Source organism: Sus scrofa, chromosome 6 (assembly GCF_000003025.6).
Source record: "Sus scrofa isolate TJ Tabasco breed Duroc chromosome 6, Sscrofa11.1, whole genome shotgun sequence".
Taxonomy (NCBI): domain Eukaryota; kingdom Metazoa; phylum Chordata; class Mammalia; order Artiodactyla; family Suidae; genus Sus; species Sus scrofa.
The window spans coordinates 6,708,145-6,733,607 of NC_010448.4; the positions used below are offsets into that span (position 1 = coordinate 6,708,145).

At 52.2% G+C, this 25,463-nt stretch overlaps 1 protein-coding gene across 1 annotated transcript in view; it reads right to left on the reverse strand.

Annotated features, from left to right (window-relative positions):
* The window catches only part of CMIP (c-Maf inducing protein), a 228,638-nt gene that overhangs the window by 54,908 nt on the left and 148,267 nt on the right, over positions 1 to 25,463 (reverse strand). The window contains exon 3 of the mRNA XM_021093761.1: positions 22,647 to 22,697. Within this exon, the coding sequence (XP_020949420.1) occupies positions 22,647 to 22,697 (51 nt within the window). The remainder of the gene's footprint in view (positions 1 to 22,646; positions 22,698 to 25,463) is intronic.

Here is a 25,463-nt window from a genome sequence, read left to right on the forward strand (position 1 = left end):
CTCTGTGCAAACCCTTTCCCTCCCCTGTGAGCTTCAATACAGGAACCATGGGGGGTGGAGGGGGCGGGGGGTGGGGGGGCGAGGGGGTGGCGCTTGTGAGAAGGCAGATTCCAACTCAGGGGAGCCAGAAGGGCCTGGGAGTCAGCACTTTACAGTAGCTTCCAGATACGACTGATGCTCTTGAACCCTACCCGAGGGGCTCTTCCACTCCCCACTGGGAGGCAGACACGTTCACTCTGTCCCCAAGATACACAGGAGGGGGCACCAGGGGATAAACACCCTGCCTGAGGTCACACGGCTGGTGTTACGTCCCCCCAAGTGATAGGTCTGAGTCCTAACCCCTGGTATCTGTGAATGTGGCTTTATTTGGAAATAAGTCTTTACAGACGCAATCAAGTGAAAAACGAGGCCATGCCGGATTAGGGTGGGCCCTAAATTGAACCCCTGGTGTCCTTAAAAATGGCCAGGTGAAGACATGCACGTACACAGGGAGAGAAGGCCAGGTGAGGGTGAAGGCAGAGACTGGGTATTTCTAGTGGCAGCAACTAGAAGCTGGGGGAGCCAAGAACCTCCCTTGGGGGCTCAGAGGGAGCAGGGCTCTGCCAACACCTTGACTGTGGACTTGTGGCCGCAGAAGAGTGAGAGGCTAAATTCCTATTGTTTTAAGCCATCCAGTTAGTGTACTTTTGTTATGGGAAACTCGAGCAGCTGGAAAGCAGGCAAGCAAGGTGGGTCCGGGAGCCTGGCTCCGGGTCACTCTGCCGCTTCAGCCATTTGGGCTGACTTTCCCATCCCTTAACTTAGGGAGGTGGCAGCTGGAGGCCCTGCTCTCAGCAGCCTCTCCAGCTTACCCTCGGCTTGGAATCAGGTGGGCTTTCTCTTTCTGGGGAAGAACTGACCTCCTGTCCCTTCCTTGCTACCTCGGGGCTGGCAACACTGGCATCTACTCTCGATGCCTGCCCCCAGCCCATGACCCAAGAGCATAAGCCCCTGGTTCTGTGCTGCTCCAGGAAACGCTGGGCGGGATGGCTGCACACCTGGGCACCTGGGACATCAGTGATGTCGCGAGGAGCTGCACAGATGCCCAGAGAATCGGCAGATGGAATTCAGGTAGGACGGTAGCTCAGGGCTGGCGTAGGATCCTCAGCAAAGAGGAATCACGAGTTGGGCTCTGGATCAGAGCAAACGGAGCTCCCTTTTTAAAACAAAACAAAATAAAACTGAAGTGTATTTGATTTACACTGTTTCAGGTGTACAGCAAAGTGATTCAGTTATATACATATAGGCATATAAATACACACACACACACACACACACACACACAATGCTGAGTGCTTAAGCACTAGGTCACCAGGGAACTCTGGGCATTGATATATTTCCAAGTACATTTAAATACCAAATGGCACACAGCATTATTCACAATCGCCAAAAAGTGGAGGCAACTCAAGCAGATGAAAGGATAAACAAAAGTTGGCTACAGATACAATGGAATATTATTCACCCATAAAAAGGAAGGGAATTCTGACAACTGCTACAACGTGGATGAACACTGAGGACACTATGCCAAATGAAAAAAGCCGGTCACAAAAAGACAAATACTGTAGAGTCCATTTATAGGAGGCACCGAGAGGAGTCAGATTCACAGAGACAGAAAGGAGAAGGTGCTTGCTAGAAACTCAGGGAGGGGGAGTTGAGACTCCAAAGGACAGGGAGTGGTCACTTGCTCCGGGTCAAAGCAGCTGTTTGAACCAGGGCACCTCACTGTCCTGAGTTACAGTCGATCAGAGACCATGCCCTGTGCACACAGGCACAGCCCTAGACCTGCTCTGAGCTTCTGGAAATGCTCTCCCGTCTCCACACAGCCTAACCCCAGGGGCTAGGGGGGCGGCTCCTGCTCAGCACACCTGACATTACACCCTCGCTGCCTTTGCTCACGAGCTTCCCGCCACCAGCCAGCCCACTCCTGGCTACTCAGAGGCTCAGGCAGGGCCCTGCTTTGGCCCACAGGTGCGTGCAGGGTGGGGCACCTCTGCATTCAGACTTCTGTTACTTTTAGGCTGCACAGCCTCAGGCAAATCATGTCACCTCTTTGAACCTTAGTTTCTTCATCTGCAACATGCGGATAACAGGTGCACCTGCCTCTTACAGCTATTGACAAGCTAAAATGTGGCCCTGTATGCTGAATGCCCAGCACCTCATAGGTGCTCAATAAATGGCAGCTACTGACTCAATAGGACATCAATTACAGATAGTCAACTTTTTCTTTTTGGCTGTGCCTGTGACATATGTAAATTCCTGGGCCAGGAATCAAACCCAGGCCACAGCAACCACCCGAGCCACAGGAGTGACAACACTGGATCCTCAACCTGCTGGGCTATCGGAAAACTCAAGAGAGTAAACTTGTGAGCAAAAATAAAGGTGACTAGAAACTCGTAAATGTCTATCAATAGGGAAATGCTCAAACATGGTCACGGGCAGTGTGACACTAGACAGCAGATACGAGCCAGCGACCTGCCGTGGATTCCACCCCCATAAGCCACCGTTAAATGTAGAAGCAAACACACACACACACACACACACACACACAGACACACAACACATGTCAGGCTGATGACAGTCATCTCTGACAGGGAAGTAAGCGGCTTGAGGGAGGACAGCAGGGGGCCAAGGAGGAGCTTCCGCTGTACCCATGATATTTCAAATTGTTGCAGGAAGCCACAGACATAGGTTGTACATTTAAGTAAAAGACATAAAGACACTAGTAGTTTTCAGAGTATAGGTCTTTTGTCTCTTTAGGTAGGTTTCTTCCTAGGTGTTTTTTTTTTTGTTTTTGTTTTTGTTTTTGTTTTTTTTTTTTTTTTTTTTTTGATGTGACGGTAAATGGAACGGTTTCTCTGATTTCTCTTTCGGATCTTTCATTGTTACTATATAGAAATGCAATTGATTTCTGTGTATTAATGTGGTAGACTGCAACTTTGCCAAACTCATTGGTGAGCTCTAACAATTTTCTGGTGCTGTCTTGAAGGTTTTCTAGGTATAGTATCATGAAATCTGCAAACAGTGATAGTTTTACTTCTTTTCCAATTTGGATTCCTTTTATTTCTTTTTCTTCTCTGATTGCCGTGGCCAGGGCTTCCAAAGCTATGTTGAATCACAGTGGTGAAAGTGGACACCCTTGTTTTGTTCCTGATCTTTGTGGAAATATTTGCAATTTTTCACCATCGAGAATGATGTTAGCTGTGGGTTTTTCATATACGGTTTTTATTATATTGAAGCAGATTCCCTCTATGCCCACTCTTAGGGGAGTTTATCTGAAACAGGTGTTGAATTTTATCAGAAGCCTTTTCTGCATCTATTGAGATGATCATATGGTTTTTATTTTTCAGTTTGGTGATGTGGTGTATCACACTGATTGATTTGTGGATACTGAAGAATCCTTGTGTCCCTGGGACAAATCCCACTTGATCAGAGTATATGATTTTTTAATATATATTTAGATTCAGTTTCTAATATTTTGTTGAGGATTTTTGCATTCATGTTCATCAGTGATATTGGTCTATAATTTTCTTTTTTTTTGTGGTATCCTTGTCTGGTTTTGGTATCAGGGTGGCCTCACAGAATGGGCTTGGGAGTGTTCCTAACTGCTATTTTTTGAAAGAGTTTCAAAAGAACATGTATTAACTCTTCTCTGAAAGTTTGCTAGAATTTGCCTGTGTAGCCATCAGGTCCTGGACTTTAGTTTTTGGAAGGTTTTTAATCACATTTTCGATTTCAGTACTTGTGACTGCTCTGCTCACATTTTCAATGTCTTCCTCGTTCAGTCTTGGTAGGTTGTACCTTTGTAAGAATATGTCCATCTCTTCTAGGCTGTGTATCTTACTGGCATATAGTTGCTTATAATAGTCTCTTATGATCCTTTGTATTCCTGTGGAGTCGTAATTTCTCCCTTTTCATTCATTTTTATTGATTTGAGCTCTCTCCCTTTTTTCCTTGATGAGTCTGGCTGATGGTTTATCAATTCTGTTGATCTTTTCAAAGAAGCAACTTTTGGTTTCACTGATCTTCTCTAGTGTTTTTTTAAACATATAATGATTTTTATTTTTATTTTTCATTATAGCTGATTTACACTGTTCTGTCCATTTTCTACTGTGTCTATTGTTTTCTTTGTCTCCCTTTGATTTATTTCTGCTCTGATCTTTACGGTTTCTTTCCTTCTGCTAAGTTGGGGCTTCATCTGTTCTTCCTTCTCTAGTTGTTTTGGGTGTAAGGTTAGGTTGTTTATTTGAGCTTTTTCTTCTTTCCTGAGATAAGATTGTATTGCTATAAACTTCCCTCTCGAAACTGATTTTACTGTGTCCCATAGGTTTGGGTTGTTTTATCTTCATTGTTATTTGTCTCTAAGTATCTTTCGATTTCCTCTTTGATTTCTTCAATGATCCATTGGTCGTCCAGGAGCATACTGTTTAGCTTCCTGGAGTTTGTGGTTTTTGCTGTTTTTCTGTTTTTGTTTGTTTTTTTTTTCCTTGTAGTTGATTTCTGGTCTCATAGCATTGTGGTTGGGGAAAATGCATCTGAAAACTATAAGACGCTGATGAAAGAAATCAAAGACGACACAAACAGGTGGAAAGACATACCATGCTCTTGGACTGGAAGGATCAATACTGTCAAAATGACTATACAACCCATGGCAATCACAGATTCAATGCAATCCCTATCAAATTACCAAGGACGTTATTCACAGAACTAGAACAGAGTATTTTAAAATTTGTGTGGAAATACAAGAGACCCCAAATAGTCAAAGCAATATTGAAAAAGAAAAATGAAAATGGAGGAATCAAGCTTCCTGATTTCAGACAATACTACAAAGGTACAGTTATAAAACAATATGGTACTGGCACAAAAACAGAAATATAGACCAATGGAACAGGATAGAAAGCCCAGAAATAAACCCAAGTGCCTATGGTCAACTAATCTATGACAAAGGAGGCAAGAATATACAGTAGAAGAAAGACAGTCTCTTCAGTAAATGGTGCTGGGAAAACTGGGAAGCTACATGTGAAAAAATGAAAATAGAACGTTATCTAACACCATACACAAAAACAAACTCAAAATGGATAAGGCCAGATGCTATAAAACTCCTAGAGGAAAACACAGGCAGAACTCTCTGACATAAACCACAGCAATATCTTGTTTGATCCACCTCTTAGAATAATGACAAAGACACAGATAAACCAATGGGACCTAATTAAACTCAAAAGCTTTTGCACAGGAAAGGAAACCATTAAAAAAAAAAAAATGAAAACACAACCTAGAAAATGGAAGAAATTCTTTGCCAATGATGCAACAGACAAGAGCCTCATCTCCAAAATACACCAACAGTTCATACAACTCAACAACAAAAAAACAAACAACCCAAATGAAAAATGGGCAGAAGACCTAAATAGACAATTCTCTAGAGAAGACATATGGATGGCCAACAGGCACATGAAAAAATGCTCAACATCACTAATTATTAGAGAAATGCAAATCCAAACTATGAGGTACCACCTCACACTGGCCAGAATGGCCATCATTAACAGGTCAACAAATAACAAATGCTGGAGAGGGTGTGGAGAAAAGAGTGCCCCCCTTCATTGTTTGCGGGAATGTAAACGGGTACAACCGCTACGGAAAACAATACGGATATGGACATACCTCAGAAAACCAAATAGAGAACTACCATATGCTCCAGCAATCCCACTCCTGGGCATATACCTGGACAAAACTTTTATTGGAAAAGATATATGCATCCCTATATTCACTGCAGCACTATTTACAATAGCCAAGACATGGAAACAACCTAAATGTCCTTCGACAAATGAATGGATTAAGATGTGGTACATATACGCAATGGAATACTACTCAGCCATAAAAAGATACACTAACGCAATTTGCAGCACCATGGATGGAACTAGAGATTCTCATACTAAGTGAAGGAAGCCAGAAAGAAAAAGACAACCACCACATGATATCGCTTATTTGTGGAACCTAAAGTATGGCACAGATGATCCTATCTACAAAACAGAAACAGATCACAGCCAAGGAGAGCGGACTTGTGGTTCGTGGGGTGGGATGGGGGTGGGGGAGGGAGTGAGATGATGGGCAGTTCAGGGTTTTGGATGCAACCCTTACATTTGGAAAGGGTGGATAACGGGGTTGTACTATACAGCACAGGGAACTGTGTGTGATTGGGCCACTTTGCTGTATAAGAGAAACTGAAGAAATACTAAAAAAAAAAAAAAAAAGAAAAGAAAAGAAATTTAAAAAGAAAGGGGAAAAATTCCCAAAGATTTCAGAAGTTGGAATCATGGAATTGGTATTGTCCTTCCCATAGAATTCTTAAACTGGTCAGAATCCCACATTCTTAGGAGCTGGAAAGTATCTGAGATCCTATTCTTTTTTGTTTGTTTGTTTCCTGTATAGCTGATTTACAATGTTGTGCCAATTTCTGCTGTACGGCAAAGGGACCCACTCATAGAAATACATACATTCTTTTTCTCGTATCAGCCCGCATCATGTTCTCCCCCAGGAGACTGGACACAACTCCCTGTGCTGTATGCACAGCAGGGACCCACTGCCCATCCATTCTAAATGTAATAGTTGGCATCCACTAATCCCAGATTCCCAGGCCATCCCACTCCCTCCCCCTTCCCCGTGGTCATTACAAGTCTGTTGAGATCCTATTCTTTTTGATGTTGCAGTATTCTAGTGGATGACTTAACTTATTTATTTTCGTCTTTTTAGGGCCGCTCCCACGGTCCATGGAGATTCCCAGGAGAGGGGCCGAATTGGAGCTGCAGCGGCTGGTCTACACCACAGCCACAGCAACGCCAGATCTGAGCTGCGTCTGCAACCTACACCAACCACAGCTTACAGCAACGCAGGATCCTTAACCCACCAAGCAATGCCAGGAATCGAACCCACACCCTCACGGATGCTAGTCAGGTTCGTTAACCGCTGAGCCATGACGGGAACTCCGATAACTTTATTTTTGAAATGACACACGTTCACTGGACACTAGAACATAAGCGCTCGCGGTGTGGGCTCACTGCCTGCCCATTCCTGCACCGGTGACCACCACAGATTCTCCTCGTGTGCGCATGCGCCTCCACTCACATCAAAGTACACATGAATTAGCCCATATTATACATGTTGGCCTGTTTTTTAGCCTCACCTCTGCCACCCCCACCTCCCCCACCCTAGAATCCATGCTAAAACCATGACAGCCCTCGCGGTCCGTGCACATTTCCTGTAAGGCTCCATATAATAAATATTACAAGCTTTTCCGGCCACACTTGCTATTGCAGCATGAATGGGTGGGCCTGTGTCCCCCACATCTCTTATTTACAAAACCACGCCGTGTGCCAGATACCCGGTCAACACCCAGTACGCATCCACTCAGACCCTTCTCCCCCTCCACAGATAATCACATGCAAATACATACAGAGATTTTTCTATTGTTCTCAGCTTCTGCTTTGTTTCTAATTTTGCTTTCCAAAAAGGGCATCACACTAGACATAGGTCTCTACATGTTGCTTTTTCTCTCCTAACACCTGTGGACGTCGCCCCAAACCAATGAGCGTAGACTTTAGGGGTGCTGTGCGTTTTTCTAAGGCACTTTCACGCTAACTGGGCAAAGGCAGCACAGACATTCGGAAAATGAAAAGCCGGCAAAGAGAAGTCCTCCTGCCTGACCTCGGCCCTCTGTGCAAATTCCCTACATGATCTTTCCGGCTGTGGCCACTGGGCATTGGCCCACCATCCACCGGTGGCTGTGTGCTCTCCCGATCAGATAGGCGGCCCCTTATCAGGCAGCATTCCGTGTCAAAAGCTCTTCTCCAGGGACCAATGCCTGCCCCTCCGTCCAGCACATACTCCCACGGTCCCCAAGACCAAGCCCAACCATCCTCCCGCAGCTCTCATGTACGCAGAGACTCGTCCTGCCTCTCCAAGGCCTGGGTACAACCCCCACCATTAAAACACTTCATTTAAGAAGATCCCCTCATTTCCCTGTCACGACTTTTCTGGTGATGTTGCTGGTGCTGGGGCCCCGTGCAGAACTGAACCAAATACTGAAGACCACAGTGGGGGCCGCTTGCTAATCTAACAGGAAACACTCCTGATGGACAGCAACTTATCAAATCAATTAAAACATGCAAACATGGGACCAGGCGCTACTCCTCCTCTACTGTGGGGGAGAATGAGGCCTGCGAATGAGCCTTGCTCCCCACAAAGGCAGAGGACAGCTCAGGGCTGTTTCCCCTGGGGCCCGATAAAGGGAAATCTCTATCCCAAATAAGGAGTTCCCTTGCTTGGCTTCAAGACAGTAGCATCTCAACAGGGGCCTCAGCTGTTTATTTGACTAAGAACTTTATCAAGCGCTCGCAGTGCTTCAAAGGGCACCCGATCCGTTCATTCTTGTGTGTGGCAGGACCCTCTTCCTTGTCGGGCTGCCTGCTCTGGGCTGGAGCCACGGCTCCTGCCACAAAGGGGCGTAATTTATAAGCCCCTAGAAAAGGACCCAGTTCTCGAATGCATCTACGGCTGAACATTAAGGTGTGCACAGGAATGATGGGGCACTTGAGTCACGGGTAGGGTGCTTTTCCCAGTACAGGTCTTGGGTCGGGGCAGGAGTCCCAGGGGCCTCCTTGCAGAGGAAGACCCCTCAGACAGACCCATGGGAAGGTCACGTTCGAGTCCAGGGGTAGGACTTCGAGGGCATTCAAGGTGGCAAGGTCCAAGCTACCCAAGCAAGTGGAATCCAAAAGCCATTTGTGCTTGATTTCAGTGGAGAGGGACCCAGCCACAGGGCCTAAGGGAGACAGAGGAGTCTCAGGCCTGGGGCTAGATTCTGGCTCAGGTAACAGGGGAAAGTTATTTCCTCTGAGAGTCAGTCTTCCAGTCTGCAAAATGGGGACAGAATCCTACCTCCTAGGACACTGCATGGCTTAAAGAGGGGTAACAGTCAGTGGCTGGAAAACAGCAGGCACTAAATAAATGTCTCCCGCTCTCTCGCCTTTCTTCAAGCTAGCGCACGGGCTCTCCGACTGCCGTGCGCATCAGTCTTCTGGAGGCGTGTCAGACACCCCGTGTGTTACACTCTCCTCCCCCACCTTCCAGCGTCTGAGACAGAAGATCTGCATTCCTAGTAAGCTCCCAGGCCGTGTGGACGCTGCTGATCCGGGAACCCCTTTGACAACCACTGGGCTATGGTTCAAACCCCCTGGTCCGTGGTGATGGAGAGGCCAGAAAGGGAACAGAGCCCATGCTAGACGGAAAGTTCAGTGCAGACGATGACAGGGGCTTCAGAACCAGCGGGCACCACAGTCTGGTCTGCCTCAGTCCACCGCCTTTGGCCACTGTTGCTCAGCCTGACCTCCTGGGTGTGCTTTTTAGGGCTGATGTGCTCCCAGAATCTGTTTTGCAGCCCAGAGGTGAGATTCACTCCGCTCTGCCAAAGGCTCTCGTCCACGCGCCCGCCTGGTCCCTGCTGTTTTCTCAGTACCCACCCATCACAAACCACTGTGGCCTCCGGCCGCCACGGTCGCTGGCTCCGTCAGGGCAGCCACAGGCTCCATGCAGGTGGCTTCAGGACTCTGCAAAGGGCCCTCTGTGTGTTTCAGAGCTTTCTACACAACCTTCAGGGTTCTAGAAGGGCAGTGGGGTCCTCTGGGGAGCAGGGTGGGGGCGATGGCCCCCAGGGCCACAGAGTTGTGCCCTTGATCAATCAGCCTCTCTCCCAAACCCCTTTCCATCCTGAGAGTTGGTTGCCTGCTGGGGATTTTCTGTCCCCTCTGTGGGGACAGGCGCTGCTCTTTTCTGAGGCTCTGTTTGGCCTTGTCTCCGAGCCAACAGGCCGGCAGGAGCCTCGGAGGCAAACCCAGCTGGGCAGGCCACCCTCCCCTCCGAGGCCAGCCCCCGCCACGGCCCCCTGAGAGCTGCCCTGCACCCCAGCTCAGAGGCTCGCCACCCACCTCCCAGCAGCTGAAGGGGCCTGCATACCCCACACATCAGAAGGTCTTCCTGGTCAAGAGACTGCCTCGCATGAACGTTTTAAAGACTTAGTGAAGAAAGAGAAAGGGAGGAAGAAAAAAACCCTCTGCCTTAAAGGGCAAAAAACAAGTGTACCCGCAAAGCATTTACGTGCTAAACTTCCTTGTGTGGGGCGGTGACTCATCGGCCCATCAACGCGTGCGTGGGAGTGTGGGATGACACGCCTGAAGCCCCGGTTCCCCCCTCCCCGTCTGGGAAAGAGAAACAACCCACAAATGCACCTCTTTCCTGGCGGATTGGAGAGAGCCGGCTGCCACACATCACCCTTGAGGCCCAGGGACGGCCTTCGTGCCGGAGGGGCTGGGGCAGCCGCAGGCCCAGGGAGGGGTCCCTGGGATACGGCGCAGACCCAGCTGCTCTGCTCCCCGCTCTGTGGCAGGGGCAGGGGGGCTCCACGTTCCTGACCGCTCGAGTGGGATGGTTAGAGGGACCTAGGGGTCAGGACCAAGCACCCATGCCTCTCTCTGCCTCGGGTCTGTGGATGGGGGGGCGCTTAGCAACACCTGTCCCTTCTTGCAGAAACTGAGATTCCCATCGGACCACAGGGTTTTACTGAAAGACCTAAAGGCCCAGCCGGCTTGATCCTTGTCTGCATGAAATACTCCAAAACCGTAAAACGAAGCGAAGTAGATCTGCAGGGGCTGTGCGAGCGCAACCATGATGCATAATTACGGGTAAAGGAGCGAGGCGCACCCAGCGTGGCTAATAAAATGTGTGCAGTGTTTAAAAAGGAATTTTCATCAAAACCTTCTGAAGAGTCCCATAAACTAACGGGACCACCTTTGGGGAAAAGGACCTGAGGGAAGAGGGGCTGTGCATTTTGGATGTTTCTCTGCTTTTCAGAACACGTGTAACTCTCATTTGTCTTAGATGCTAACGGGCTATCTGGGCAGCAAGGGCCGGACTGGAAAGGGGGCAGGAGGGGCCTGTCTGCAGTGACGGGAGCCTGGGAGGCCATTCAGGTGAATACAACAATCAAAACTCACCTGACCCAAAAGATAAGAAGTGTACATGGTGTTATGTATAGGCTATAGCTCGATTTTTTTTTTTTTTTTAACTTAAAAAGTGTTAAAAGAGGTTGATGGACGGTGGGAATTTTTTTTTTTTTTTTTTAAGTGGCCGCACCTGTGGTGTAGGGAAGTCCCACGGGGACAGAGGGAGAGCCGTGCGGCAGCTGCAGCAATCCCGGGTCCTTTAACTCACTGCGCTGGGCCAGGGATCGAACCCGCACTCCCCAGCGACCTGACCTCCTGCAGTCGGATTCCTAACCCACTGTGCCACGGCGGGATTTCCACTGGCAATTTGTCGCGAGACATGTTTCTACAGTATTTTCTTAGCGTCTATGCTGAAAACTCCATCTTGTCCTGCTTTACTTTACCCCATCTTCCTGCTTGAAAAACAGTCGGAGTGCTGGTGAACGACTTAAGCTTAAGAACAAGGACCTAAAGGCATAAGTTATTCACAGGGTCAGCTGAATGAGCACATAATGCGTTGGTCTAGGCACGCTGGACCTGTGCAGTCGGGCACGCCGCTTGCCCAAACATGATACGTCCTCTAAAGAATAAGAGAAAGAGGAACCTCATGGCCCCAAGGGGTTTATGAAGGGTCATTGGCAGAATATGCATCAGCAAAGAGAACCAAGGTGCAAACCTAGGCACTGCTGGGTGGCCTGCGTTTGTGCCTGGTTGCCTAGGTTTGCGTTTGCAGAAGCACAGTGAGGATTCTCTGGAATGCTCTGCACAGATAGCTAACGTCAAGCTTCCTCAAATGCTAATGACTGTAAATGCCTAAAGGTCAGAGTAAAAGCTTAACCATCTACCAGCTATGTGACTTTTAAAATAATAAAAGAACTTACAAAACCAAAACCAAACCTATATCCTCCACCTTTAGCCCCCTCCTCACTTGACGTCATCCTAAAGGGCACAATAAAAGCAGTCTGGTTTCTTGAGGCGGGGCTCTCGGTCCCTGAGACCTTGAGTCCCCCGGTTCCCACCTTTACTTAAGATAAATGTCTCTGTGTCTTGTTTTAACTCTTTTCCTTAAGTTTCACAGCACCCGTTCTTCAGCCCCGACCTGCTGAGCTGGTCTTGGCAGAAATTCTTTTAGATTTCTTTTTGCTATTGAAAGACAACCTTAATAAATGCAATTTTTAAATGTCCTGCCTTAGTATTCTTGTATACTGCTGGCAGGTGTATAAAGCGGTTTGGACCACTATGGAAAACAGGTGCCCTCTGGCCTGCTCTCAAAAGGATATAAACATGGCCACCCAGAGACATGTTTCTAACGGTTCTATTCCTAACAGGCCCAACCTGGAAATATCTATCCATAGAAGAATGAAGAAATTAATAGTCTATTCATTTAACGCAACACTATCCAGCAAAGCAAATGAATAGATTACTACCACACAGGATGCTATGTAGTGCACAGATAAATCTTACAAACGTAACTTTGAGCCAAAGGAGCCAGACACAGAAGAGTTCAGCCTGGATGACTCCATGTGCTTGAAGTTCAGATTCATGCAAGACTAATCTATGCTGCTAGAGGCAGGGAAGTGGCTTCCGGGGGTGGGTAGGGGGTGTGTGTGCAGACACTGGAGGGGCCGGGAATCTCCAGGGAGGTGAGCAAACTCTGTGTCTTGATCTGGGTGGTCACACGGATCAATTCTGTGAGCATTTTTGAGAATTCATCCAGCAGCACTCTTCTGACCTGTGCACTTTTCCGTAAGTGTGTTTTCCTTTAATGAAAATTTATTTAAAAGATAGACCAGGGGAGTTCCCATCGTGGCTCAGTGGAAAAGAATCTGACTAACATCCATGAGGACGCAGGTTCGATCCCTGTCGCTCAGTGGGTTAAGGATCCGGCGCTGCCATGAGCTGTGGTGTAGGTCACAGACGTGGCTTAGATCTGATGTCACTGCGGTTGTTGCATAGACCGGCAGCTGTAGCTCTGATTCGACCCCTAGCCTGGAACCCCATGTGCCGCAGGTGCGGCCCTAGAAAGACAAAATAAAAGAAAAAAGAACAGATCAAAATGTCCCATGTCTATTCCACAGAGATCTCTCTGGTTGTGGAAAGTAGAGGCCACTACAAGAGCCTGACACTTGCCTGGGGCTGCCCTGACTTGCCGCCCTGCTATGCCGCCCATGTCCCCACCCTCTCTAGGCCCAAGGTGGTGCCACCTCCTCTCAGAATAAGACGGTTGGGCTCAGAGACCCCCCACACTGGGTTCAAATCCCAGCTGTGCCTGCTTCTAGCTGTAGACCATCTCCTTTGCTCTCTCTGCTCCTCCAAGATGGGCCTACCTTCGAGAAGACTGCAAGAGAGCACACACAGAGCCCCCGGCACAGCTCCCGAAGCTGGTAGGTCCCCAGTAATTGTGCTCTCCGATTACTGTCAAGAAAGCCCACGAGAGCCTGCGCTCCTCCCCAGGCTGCCCTGCCCTCTGCCACTTGTTAGTTTCAATCCCTGAAGCTTCCCTTGTTATTAGTTACAGGGTCCCCAATGGCCCACCAAGGGCCATGAGCCATGGCTGGGAGTCGCCAGAGACGGCGGCCCTCCTGGGGGCCTGGCGGCCTGGGTCCAGGGGCCTCCACTTGGGTTCTCTGGCGCACAGGTGCGGGAGAAGCGGCCTGGCTGGACTCAGGTCTACGAGGCCTCTGCTCTGCCACCACTGCCCCCTCACCCCTGCTGAGCCCCTCCTGAAGTCTTGGACTGTGCTGGGCCCCCCGCCTCGTGGGGAGAGCCCCTCCTTTCACAGTTCTCTGCAGAATCCCTCTGATCCCTCTTAGGAAGTCACAAAGCCCTCTTTGACCAAGTGCCAGAAATTAATCTGGACGAATTCCTGCCTTTTCGACCTGGAGGAAGCAGATGCGGGGCTGGGCCTGTGAAAGCACCGAGGCCAACTCCTGCCCCTCCTCACCCCACTTCCCTGATTTACATCCCTGCTTAGACGCAGGACAGGTGACACTCACAACCTTCCCAGGCAGAGGAGAACAGGCAACTCAGTGACAGCTGCCATGAACAAGCCCCAGAGAGACACGAGCCAGAGCCGATGGGAATGGACACGGATTCCCAGTAACTCTCAATCTCCACAGCTCCAGGAGGTCACTCAAGCAGGGGTGGTGGGACGCTTTCACTCCCTCTTTCAAATCAGGGTGACCAGCAGGGGCTACAGTAATAAGAGTCTGCCGCAGGGGAAAAGAGCGCAGAGATTGATTAGAGATGCCTGCCAGGGGCTCACTGGGGGTTGGTGGCAGGCGTGCTATGTGTGTACCTCCCTTCTTCTAGAACCCTGTCTTTTGGAACCCTTCTGCACAAAAGGAAACAGAGGTCTTGATCATTCAAGAAGAATAAGAATAATTAATATTGATCCAACAGTTATTCACATGTCAGGTGCTGTTCTCAACTATTCACCTATTTAACTTGGACAGGAACCTAATAAGCTTGGTTTTATTACGACCCTTGTTTTATTCAGGAGGGAAAGGAGGCCCACGGAGGAAAGTAACTAGTCCAGGGTCATACAGCCAGTGGGCAGTGGAGCCAGGATTTGAAGCCAGGCAGCCTGGCCCGGAGCCTTCTCCTTAGGCATTAGAGAAAATTCCTCTTTGGGGAGCAAGGTGGCAATATGTGCTAAGGGTCACACAAAAAATACCCCTCCTCTCTGCTTAGTAAGCCCTGTTCTGGAAACCAGCCCCAAGAAAGTAATTCAAAATCAGGAAAAGACTGGCTATAAGGACAGTCAGGACGGCATTATCTGCAGTTGAGAAAAAGAGAAATAGCCCAAATACTGGAAAGCAGGTCCTTTGGTAAATTATGCCATGACATCTTCACAGATATGATGCAGCCATCAGAAAGCCTCTTCATGCAGGACTGGACACACACTGAAATGTTCAAGCTGCAGCATTGTGCAAAGCTGGCAGGACTGTCCACACACCTGGCCATAAGGTCCGTGCAAAGGTGGGCGAAGCTGGAGGGGCACTGGCAGGAGTGAAATCCGCCTGTGGGAGGGACGTGTAGGGGCAAAGGGGTCGTTGCCTTTGATGTGTAAAGAGCAGAGACAGAGGGGACAGGACGGTGGGACAGGAGGGATGGCCGCAGGTGGGGGGGGGGCACTATCTTCCTGCCAGACAAGGTGAGCTCAGGAGGGACCACACAGGGGAGGGTGGCCCAGAGAAAGAGAGACCAGGAGCAAGGCAAGGTCCAGCCTCACTGCTGCAGTCTGGGGACAGGGTGACACAGTGTGTTCAGGCAGACGTGGAAGTGGCTGGCCCTGAGCTTGACTTTCCGGGGCCCAGGGTGGCACACAGGGTGGGCAGGGCAATCGGCCCTTCCCACGAGAAGCAGGGGATGGCGGAGTCAGAGGTTAATTCACATAATCCTCCCAGTGACGTCTGCGAGACTCAGGGAAAAACGCAAAGCTCTCGTGAAATGCCTCACGAGACAAAAATACCACAGCCCCCGACACGAAAGGCAGGAGGACAGACAGGCGAATGGTACAGGCAGGAGCACAAGCCCACAGGTGTGACGGAGGAAGTGTCGGCATGTGCGTGTGTCTGTGTATGTGCGTGTGCACACACACGCTCACAGGAACATGCACACGCATACGCGCACACACGCACGCACGCGCAGACACACGCACGTGCAGTGGGGGCCATGATGCCAGTGGTTACCATCCTGGGCTCTGGAACTGAAATGATGTTCAAACCTCAGCTCTGCCATCTGAAAGCTGCGTGCCCTTGAGCAAGTCATTTAACTGTGAAACGGGAAACAGGAGGACACCGCCCTCCCCAGTTGAGGGGATTCAGCAGGGCGGTGAGCAAGGTGTTGGCACCTACTGGCACAGGAGGGTGGCGAGGCCACCTGCCCTACTGGGGTACGTGTGCTGGGGGGACCTGTGGTGGTCAGAGGGGCCTTGGTTGAAGGACTTCTAGAAGTGGCTTGTCCTGCAGGAGGAAAGGCCTCAGGGTCCTATGCCCAAGAGGGAGAAGGAGGTGGGTCCAGGAGGAAGGTCAAGGCTGCAGGTGACGGCACCCACTGGAGGGCCCGCCCTTCCCGCCAAGTGAGCTCCCCTGCAGGGGCGGGGCGTCAGCTCCAGGGCCTTCTGTCCCTCGCACCTGGCTCCCTGGGAACCTTGGCACCAGGGGTTCTCTCTCCCTGTGGGGGGTGGGGTCCAGGGGGTGAGACAACCCAGGCTCCCAGCCCCACGGCCTTCACCTCAGACTCCCAGTTCCTCACCCTGCAGTGGGGACCCCAGCAGGGCTCAGCCCAGGGCTTATGTGGAAGCGAGAGTGTGACACCCCTAGGAGCAGCTGTCCGTGGCAATGGCCTTTGTCTCCCTGGTCCCCTCATCAATAAAGACCTTGCAGCCCCACTGCGAGGATTCATGCGAATGTGCATAAAGGAGGAGGGCGCCGGGAGGAGCCCTCCCAGGACAGGCTGCCGCCCTCCTGCCGCCCCATCTCAAAGACATGCCACGGGAGTTTCCACTGTGGCGTGGCAGAAACAAATCTGACTAGGAACCATGAGGTTGCAGGTTCGATCCCTGGCCTCGCTCTGTGGATTAAGGATCTGGCGTTGCCGTGAACTGTGGTGTAGGTTGCAGACACGGCTCGGATCCTGTGTTGCTGTGGCGCAGCCTGCAGTTGTAGCTCTGATTGGACTTCTAGCCTGGGAACTTCCATATGCCGCGGGTACGGCCCTAAAAAGCCAAAAAAAAAAAAAAAAAAAGACACACCTCAGGGGGGCACTGCAGGGGCTAGGTGCACACCCCTAGGAGCAGGGGTTAGAGTTAGGGTTAGGGTTGCCATGCTCCCACCCACCGGCTGCTCTGATAGGGGTGCCTGCAATGATGTTCCTGCAGGCCTGGCCCCTGCAACCCCATGACCTGCAGGGCAGCCTGATCTCACACCAACCTAGTGGGCAAGGTCCTAGTTAGTAACCTCCCATTTCACAGACAGAAAATCTGAGGCCCAAATAAACACACCCCATATCCAGTGCGCTTATAACACGGTCACCCCTCACAAACACACGCACACAAAGAACACATGGGACCCCACATTCTTCTCCACCCTCCTAGTCTGTACAGAGGAGGGACAGGGCCCTGGATGGGGGTGAGCACGTGGCTGTGGCCACGCCAGGGGCTTGGGAAACTGCTTGGGGAGAAGGCGGCAGCGCGGCTGGGGCAGACGGCCAGAGAGGATGCAAACCTGGGCTGGGATTTTCCCGGGGCCAAGCCCATTCCTCTGCCTGGCAGCTTTGCGACAGGAAAACAGGCCGCTTCTGTCGCCCCCCCACAGTCTGCACCCTCCCCAGCTCAGCTGCCCCCGGGGCTGTTGTGAGTGACCCAGTTTCCCCCCGGCGAGAAAGCCATCTTGGTTTTCCAGAACCCCTCTCTGGAAGTGAGAAGGCGTCTTTTCAAAGCCGGAGGCACCAGGAGCGCCGGCTACACACGGCAGGTGTCTTTCGGGAGCCTCTTACGGCTGTCGCTCAGCCAGGTACTCAGGGCTGCAGGGCCCTGTCCACCCGGACAGGCCTGTCCCTCACAGCTTTATGAACACGCCAGACCCTCCTTGGCTCCACCATATACTCCCGGCCTGGCCCCTCGGAGCCTGACACACAGTGACAGGCCTGGCTCCCCAGGACACGGCTCCAAGGTGCATGTGAGTCAGAAATGAGGCCTCATTAACTCAGCACACTGTTTGCGCTTCCACACCCCCAGGAATTAGCCTCAGGGGCCCAACCACCCAAACCAAACAGAGCTGGCCTCTCCCGGGAGCCCCGAGGACAGCGGGCTCCAGGATCCAGGGTGGGGCAGGGGCTGCCATACCAGCACCCAGCGTGACTCCACTCGCCTCCCCATCCTGTCCTGCCACGATGCCCCAGGCCTCTTCTGCCCTCCCCGACCAGCACTGCCCCTCCAGGGGCAGGAGGCCTGGAGGAAGACAGAGCGAGGGGTCCAGAGAGAGGGAGAGGCTGGGAAGGGGGTTCCAGGGGCTGGGGTGTGCGGAAGCAAACCCCTCTCCCCTTGTGGGGGCCTGGGGACCTTGGACAAGGGACTCAGATTTCCTCACGGGCCGAGAGCAATAAGGATAGACCACTCAGTGACATGAGATGACACCTGAAACACAGGGCCCAGCGTGGAGGAAACCCCCCACCCAGTGCACCTGTGGCTGCACTAATGTTCAGAGCTGAGGCCACGAGGACCACGGGGCCCCGGGGCAGAGCAGCAGTCCAGGACTATCGCACAGGTACTTCATTCACTTGCGGCTTTGCTCCCCGACACAGCGTGAGACAAACTCTACGGCAGTCCTTCTCAAGCTTGTTTTCTTTCTTTCTTTTTTTTTTTTTTTTTTTGGTCTTTTTTTGCCTTTTCTAGGGCCGCTCCCGCGGCATATGGATGTTCCCAGGCTAGGGGTCCAATCGGAGCTGTAGCCGCCGGCCTACACCACAGAGCAACGCCGGATCCTTAACCCACTGAGCAAGGCCGGGGATCGAACCCACAACCTTATGGTTCCTAGTCGGATTTGTTAACCACTGTGCCACGACAGGAACTCCTCAAGCTTGTTCTCATCATCAAGAGCCTTTCAGGATCTCCCCACCCGCAGCTGCCCTTAGCCTTCTGAAAACAAATACTAGCAAATAAGATTTTGTTGAGGAGGTTACTAGGAAGCCACATACCACTGGAATAACAAGGTTTTCAAGCCCCCAAATACCAATTTTGGTCCCCTTGGAGGTGATACGACACAGGGCAGGACAGGTACCGGTACAGGTGGATAAAAACACGAAATCAATGGGAACACAGCATCTAAGAGGCCATGTTTTTTACCAAACAGAAGAATGTATTCTCTGTGGGCACCACAGCTACCACATGGGCACATGTATTAGTGGAGGGGGAAAAAAATGACAAAAACAGCAAGTAGAAAATTTGAAAATCTAAGCTAAGGCTGTGGGATCTCACAAGTCCTGAATTTTGATGTTCTAATGATTTTTTTTTTTAAAAAAGGTTAAAGATAGAGAAAAGAAAAAGAAAACCCCAGAAGTTCGTGTTGTGGCTCAGCAGTAATGAGCCTGATTAGTATCCATGAGGATGTGGGTTTGATCCCTGGCCTCGCTCAGTGGGTTAAGGATCTGGTGTTGCTGTGACCTGTGGTATAGGTCGCAGATGCAGCTCGGATCCTGTGTTGCTGTGGCTGTGACGTAGGCTGCCAGTTGCAGCTCCAATTCAACCCCTAGCCTGGGAAATTTCATGTGCTGTGGGTGTGGCCCTAAAAAGCAAAAAAAGAAAAGAAAAGAAAGAAAAAAGCAAACCCCAAAATGGTTGGTGGTAAAGATGGAGAGAGTGGCTGTAGCAGGCAGGAGAAGCAGGACACATCCTGAATGTGCGGAAGGGTCCAAAGCTCAGAGTCAGGTGCAGCTGGATGTAGCTGGAGGTAGTGTAACGAAAGCACTGCGTGACTATGGGCAAGTCATTCGACCCCTAGGAGCCTCGTCCTCTGCTGTCAATGAACAGGAAAGCACCCAGCCGTGCCTTGCCCATTGTCGGCACTCAGTAACTGCATCTGAATCAACACTTGCTGGAATCTATGCACACTACACGAGACTGCTACAGACCCAGGATTTGCGTGTGGGTCTCTAAGCTCATTTCATTAGCCAGCAGTACCTCAAAAACACCTTCTGTTTCTTTGCCATTTTACCGGGAAGAAGAGCATGCCTCCCTCCAACCTCATCCAGAATGAGTGGCAAAGAGCCCCAGGGATGAAGTCAGGTTGCTGATGCTGAGATATCACTGCCACCTGGTGGCAGCATACCTAAATCAGTGGGGGGGGGGGGGGAACTGGCAAAAAGGGAAAACTGCTAGTGCCTCACGCTTGCCTAAGACACAAGTGAGTGCTTCCACCATGAGAACAGAGGTCACCATCTACCACCTGGCCACTCCCTGCTGCATCCTCGATACCCTGCTTTGAGTTTCCTGGATGCTTGTTGGTTTCCTTTTTTTTTTCGACTTAAGTGATTAAATGTAACAACTGTAAATAAAGCAAATGCCACCAAAAGGAAGTGCAGACGTCCAGGTCCTTATGAGAACTGTTAGAAGCCCAGGGCTCCCTAACTGGGTACTTGCCCAACTGACTGTCTGAACCCCACATGCAATCCTTGCCATCTGAGTTAGCACATTTCAAACCTGTCCCTTTCCAATCATCCTTCCAGCCGTCGCGGTCTCCTGAAATTCGGCTTTCAGTGCTCACCATCACACTGCCCCCTTACAGCCGAAGAATATTCACACATGGTATAAGCACTGCCTCTGAGGTGCTCCCAAAGATTCCAGGACATGGCTGAAGAAACTGGGGGCCAGGGCAAGGAGGAAAGCAGAGTTCTGAGGAATCATGAAAGACCCCCGCCTCTTCCTAGACCCTGATCTTGGCCACCTTTTCAAAGGCGTCTCCCCAACCTGTCAGATGGGCAGTATGTCTCTAAGGACTTTCTGTCCCATCCTGAGCTAAGAAAAAGCAAGGTCGGCACCTGCTGAGGACACACAAGGAGAAACACAAGGAGGGCGGAGGAAGGAGAGTCGCCCGATAGCCGCACCCAGGGCAGTGAACGGGCCTCTTCTTTTGGGGAGCCCTTAGCACCACACAGCACCCCATATTCCTCCCCTCTTCCTCTCCAGTGCTCTCCCAGGCGGCCCTATGGGTCCTGCCTGTCCTGGGACTCATCGGGCCACAGAGAGCCAGGCCTCAGGGACGACGTCCCTGCAGAAATCAAGCTCCAGCAGCCCCTGCCAATTCCTTGAGCAGGCCGGCGCCGCTTGCCTGCCGGGCTGACACCCGGTGTCCTCCGAGTGCGCTTAGGAACCCACAGGGACGGGAAAGGCCAGGGTCTGCACGCTGCCCCAGGCCCTTACTGGCTGGGGAGGTAGGGGTCCAGTCTGGCCTCCCCTTCCCTAGAGAGAAAACGGGAGCAATGAGGACAACCAGGCTTACAAGGGTGAAACAGACAGGCTGGTCTCAGGCCCCAGGCACACAAAGGGTGCTCAGGAAATGCCGGTCCTTTCCCTTCGCAGCCCCAACTTGGAGACTCCCACTTGGCCTCTGAGACGGCCATGCGGGCACAAACGAGAGAGAGGACCTGCAGCTGTCGGGGAAGGGCCAGGGGCGGCCCTCTTTGGACCAGGAATGCAATTTTCCGGGGCTGGATTTCCGCCCTCCGCCCAGCTGTGACGGGAGCCCCTCCAGAGGCACGAGAGGCATGCCGCGTGTCCCGTGCTTGTCCCAACATGGCACATGCCGCAAGCCCTGCACAGGGCCAGCCTCTCGTCCCCCACCGCCCGATGGCTTACCAAAAGATGACGGCTCAGGCCACGCAGGTCATTCTAGCCTCGCCCTGCTGGCTCTGCAAGCCCGCAGGCCTGTCATGGCTTGTTCTCAACTAAAAGATCAGAGGGCGGGGAGATGGGGAGGCAGGGTGCCAGGGTCCTGCGCCAGGGAGCAGAACGTGGACTCCCCAGGAGGCTGGCAGGACCCTTCTCGTAGATCCCGCCGCTGGGTCTTGAACGTGACCAGGAGGGGACTAATTCACCTTCTGTGCTAGAAGGCCCTGGACCACCCTAAGCAGAGCCAGAACTGGAAAATCAGGCCAAAGAATCAGATAATGGAAAGGAAGCGAAGCCTATGGAAATACAGCTGGGCTTCTGCATCTCTGATGAATCTATCTCTGGTGCCACCTTCAGAGATCACTTTTTTTTTTGCTTTTTGTTTTCCTGTTTGTTTTTTTTTTCTTTTTACGGCCACACCTGTGGCATGTGGAAGTCTGTGGGCTAGGGGTCAAATCGGAGCTGCAGCTGCAGGTCTCTGCCACGGCCACAGCCACACCAGATCTGAGCCGCATCGGTGACCTAGGCCACAGCTTGCAGCAACGCACTGAGCGGGGCCAGGGATGGAGCCCACAACCCTAGAGAGACAATCCGTGTCAGGGTCTTAACCCGCTGAGCCACAATGGGAACTTCACGTTTCTCGTTTTCTTTTAAACACAAGAACTTTTTGTTCAGTGAACTTTTAAAAAAATTACTGTTATTATTATTTTGGTCTCTCCAGTGGTATGATGTTACCAGGCCAGAGACTGAACCACAGCAGTAACCCGAGCCACAGTGGAGACAATGCCAGATCTTTAATCTGCTGCGCTACCGGGGAACTCCCGGAAGTTACTTTCAAGCCATCATCTTGAGCCCCTGAGGTCCTGCCTCCCCGAGCCTCTCAGGAGAGCCCCTGCCCTGAGAGCAAGTGGTTCTTTGAGCCTTTCGGAAGCAGGCACACGCTGTGAGGCTCCCGAGCAAAGCTGAGGGCCAAGGGGAGAAGGCAGTTTCCGCCTCGAGAGGGGAAAGGTATCAACTGTCAAAGAGGGAGGCGGGGGCTTCCATACAGTGAGCCAAGCTCCTCGGCTGAGCTGCCAGGAAGGCGAGAGACCTCCACCCTCAAGCCTCCGGGGGCAGACCTGCTGTGAGCCCACACTCAGCTGCTGAGACGAAGGCAGCTGCCTCCAGCAAGCAAGCGAGTCAGGACTTACCTTCCACTGCAGAGAATGGAACCACTGGTCTCGCAGGTAGCTGTTGGCAGCCTGCAACGAGAAGATCAGGACAGTGAGGTCCAGTGACTGGCCGGCAGACACAGAGCGTCGCACAGGTCCTCACGGGAGCCCCAGCCGGCTCTGTCCCATGGGATCTGTGACCTGGCTTACCCTTCAGAGGGGTGCTCCAAGCTGAGCCCCGCGTGAAAAACCAGACCAGAACCCGTCACCCCGGGGTCTTGTCTGAAATAAGACATCGATGCCACCGGGCACGGGTTTGGCTGGAAGAGCTTTAACTGTACTCATATCTCAAGCTATTCAGGATGACGGGAGGGACCAGGACGAGTGGGGGAGGCGTGTGGTGAGATGCTGCTGCTGATGGCTCTTACTGGGGGCTCCCCAAGCCCTGCTCCAGGCCCTGGGCGGTAGTCACCCACATACTCTGCGGCAGCCTGCACCACAGCCCGAAGAGGTGGGCCACAGCGTGCCTGCTTCACAAGGGGGAAAACGGAGACCCTGAGCTCTCGCGTCAAACAACCGCCCTCAAGCCAGCAGCCCGGCTTCCAAGCCTGTGAATTTAACCACCAGCCCTCCTGCCACCTGCCGAAAGCCATGGTAGAAAGCACCTGGCCTTGAACTCGGGCAGAACTGCATTAAAAAACACCGTGCAGGGAGCGAGACCTTCCGGGACGCGCGCCACACCAGTCCAGAGACTCTGGGCCACTCCTGGCCACCACGCTGCGCTCACCTCCGGTTCTAGCAGATGTGCGGATGGCAACATGGTATTTATGGCACGTTTAACGGGCGCTAGATGCCACACTGAGCCCCACAGTGGACTGGCTCATTCAGGCCCTGTAAGTCATAGCTGGGAAGCTGGCGCCGTCTGCACCCCCGTCCCTACAGTACAGACAAGGAGACTGAGGCTCGGGGGTTAAACTCTCCCACGGGCTCCCAGGCACTGGGGGTGGGGCCAGGGCTTGAACCCAGCACTCTGACTCAGGCCCAAACCACAGCGTGACGGCATTTCACGTTTGCCGTTGGCCACCCCCAAGGCAGAAACGCCGTGTGGGTCCCTGCCTGATCCCACGGGCCCTGAAGGTCAGAGGGAGTCTGACAAAGGCCACAGCCTCTCCCCAAGCACGAATGTCCACGTCTGTCCCTGACCACACTGCCCCTCCCCCCGCACAGGCACAGCACACACATCAGCGTGGACAGCGTGTCCCCCTCATTCAGGGAGATCTGGGGCTTGCAGCTGACCTCCCCCGCAGCCCCCACCAAGTCACTGATGGAACAGCAGCCGCTCGCCCAGGGCAGTTTGGGGAAATCTCTGGGCTGGAAAAAATGTACCAGTTCAGTGGCCTGTGCAGCTGAGAGTCAGGCTCCCATGGGCAAGCTTAGCGACTCGTTCCAGACCCGGAGCCGACCCACAGCGGCACCTGGAGGCAAGGTGAGCTCCTGCTTCTGCCCCGAGCAGGAAGCAGACGAGGGAGACCCTCCGTGTGAGGCAGGTGCCTCTGCCGTAGCTGCGTCTCTGGCAGCTCTGGGCTCACGGCCCCATTCTGCCTCCATGGGACCTGGAGTAAGTCCCCTGATGGCACAAAGCCTGGGACACCTGACCAGGGCAGCGGAGGCCAAAGGGGAGTCTGTGACAGGGACCAGCAGCCCTGGAAGGTCTGTAGCTGGGTCACCTCCGGTCTATGCTGACCTAGCTGTGGTCTCATGACGATTCTTGTTCATTAGGGCGACAAAATACATCCCACGCTCAGAAAGAGCGGTGCAAAGATCCCACACGATGAGATAATCCATGTAAAATGCTAACGTACTGAGCGCAGCACCCAGCAAAGTGCAAACACTCTACTGGGAGCAGGGCTGGGTACCTGCACCGACCACGGCCACGACTGTGCTGAAAAAGAGGTTCCGGGCTAAAAGTCCCAACCACAGTGTGTGTGTGGACTTCTGTGATGTCACTAACCACACTGGCCGAGTCCACTCTACCGGGGGATGTCCCTGGACCAGAGATAAAAAGAGATGATGGCGCTGGGCTCCCGGGAGCTGGTACACGCCCGTATGAGCCAGCTCCTGCCCGCTTCTGGCCCACGACCATTTTTATCTGCTTTTATCACAACCGAGGTGGCCAGAGAGCGGGGAGGGGTAGTAGGTGGCACAAGGGAACCTCTGAGGTCTGTCCACGTCTAATGCCCCACGAGTGCGCCACCTTAGGTGCAGACGACTTGGCGGATGTCATTAAGTGAAAGCCCTCGGGATGCAGAGATTATTCTGGATTATCCAGGTGAGCCACTGTAATCACAATGGTTCTTACAGGAGGGAGGCAGATGGTCAGAGACGGAAGGAGAGGTTGGAATGATGTGGCCATGAGCCCAGGGAGGCGGGCGGCTCTGGAAGCTGGCAACAGCAAGGACATGGGTAACTCCCTCGGGCTTCAGAAGGAACCAGCCCTGCGGACACCTCGATTTTAGCCAGTGGTAGCCACGCTGGATTCGGATCTCTAGAAGGGTAGGCTGATACCTTTGTGTTGTTTAACTTTGCCACAGCAGCAGTAAGAAGTGAACAGAGGGGTACGGCCCGGCTGGTTTAGCACAGACAGGGGTCATCCCACGGGTTCCGAGGGCCCACTGCGGGCTCGGATGGTGCCCACAATGTGTCACTGGCTGGACCCAATGAGTGAAGATAAAAGGAAGAGTGAGGAGAGGGCAGTGGGCGAGGTGGGGCAGGAGGAGACCTGCCTTCCACTGGCCAACCCACCCTGCTGCGCTGCCAAGGGGTGTGACCCGGGTGTGACCAGGAGTGACCCCCACT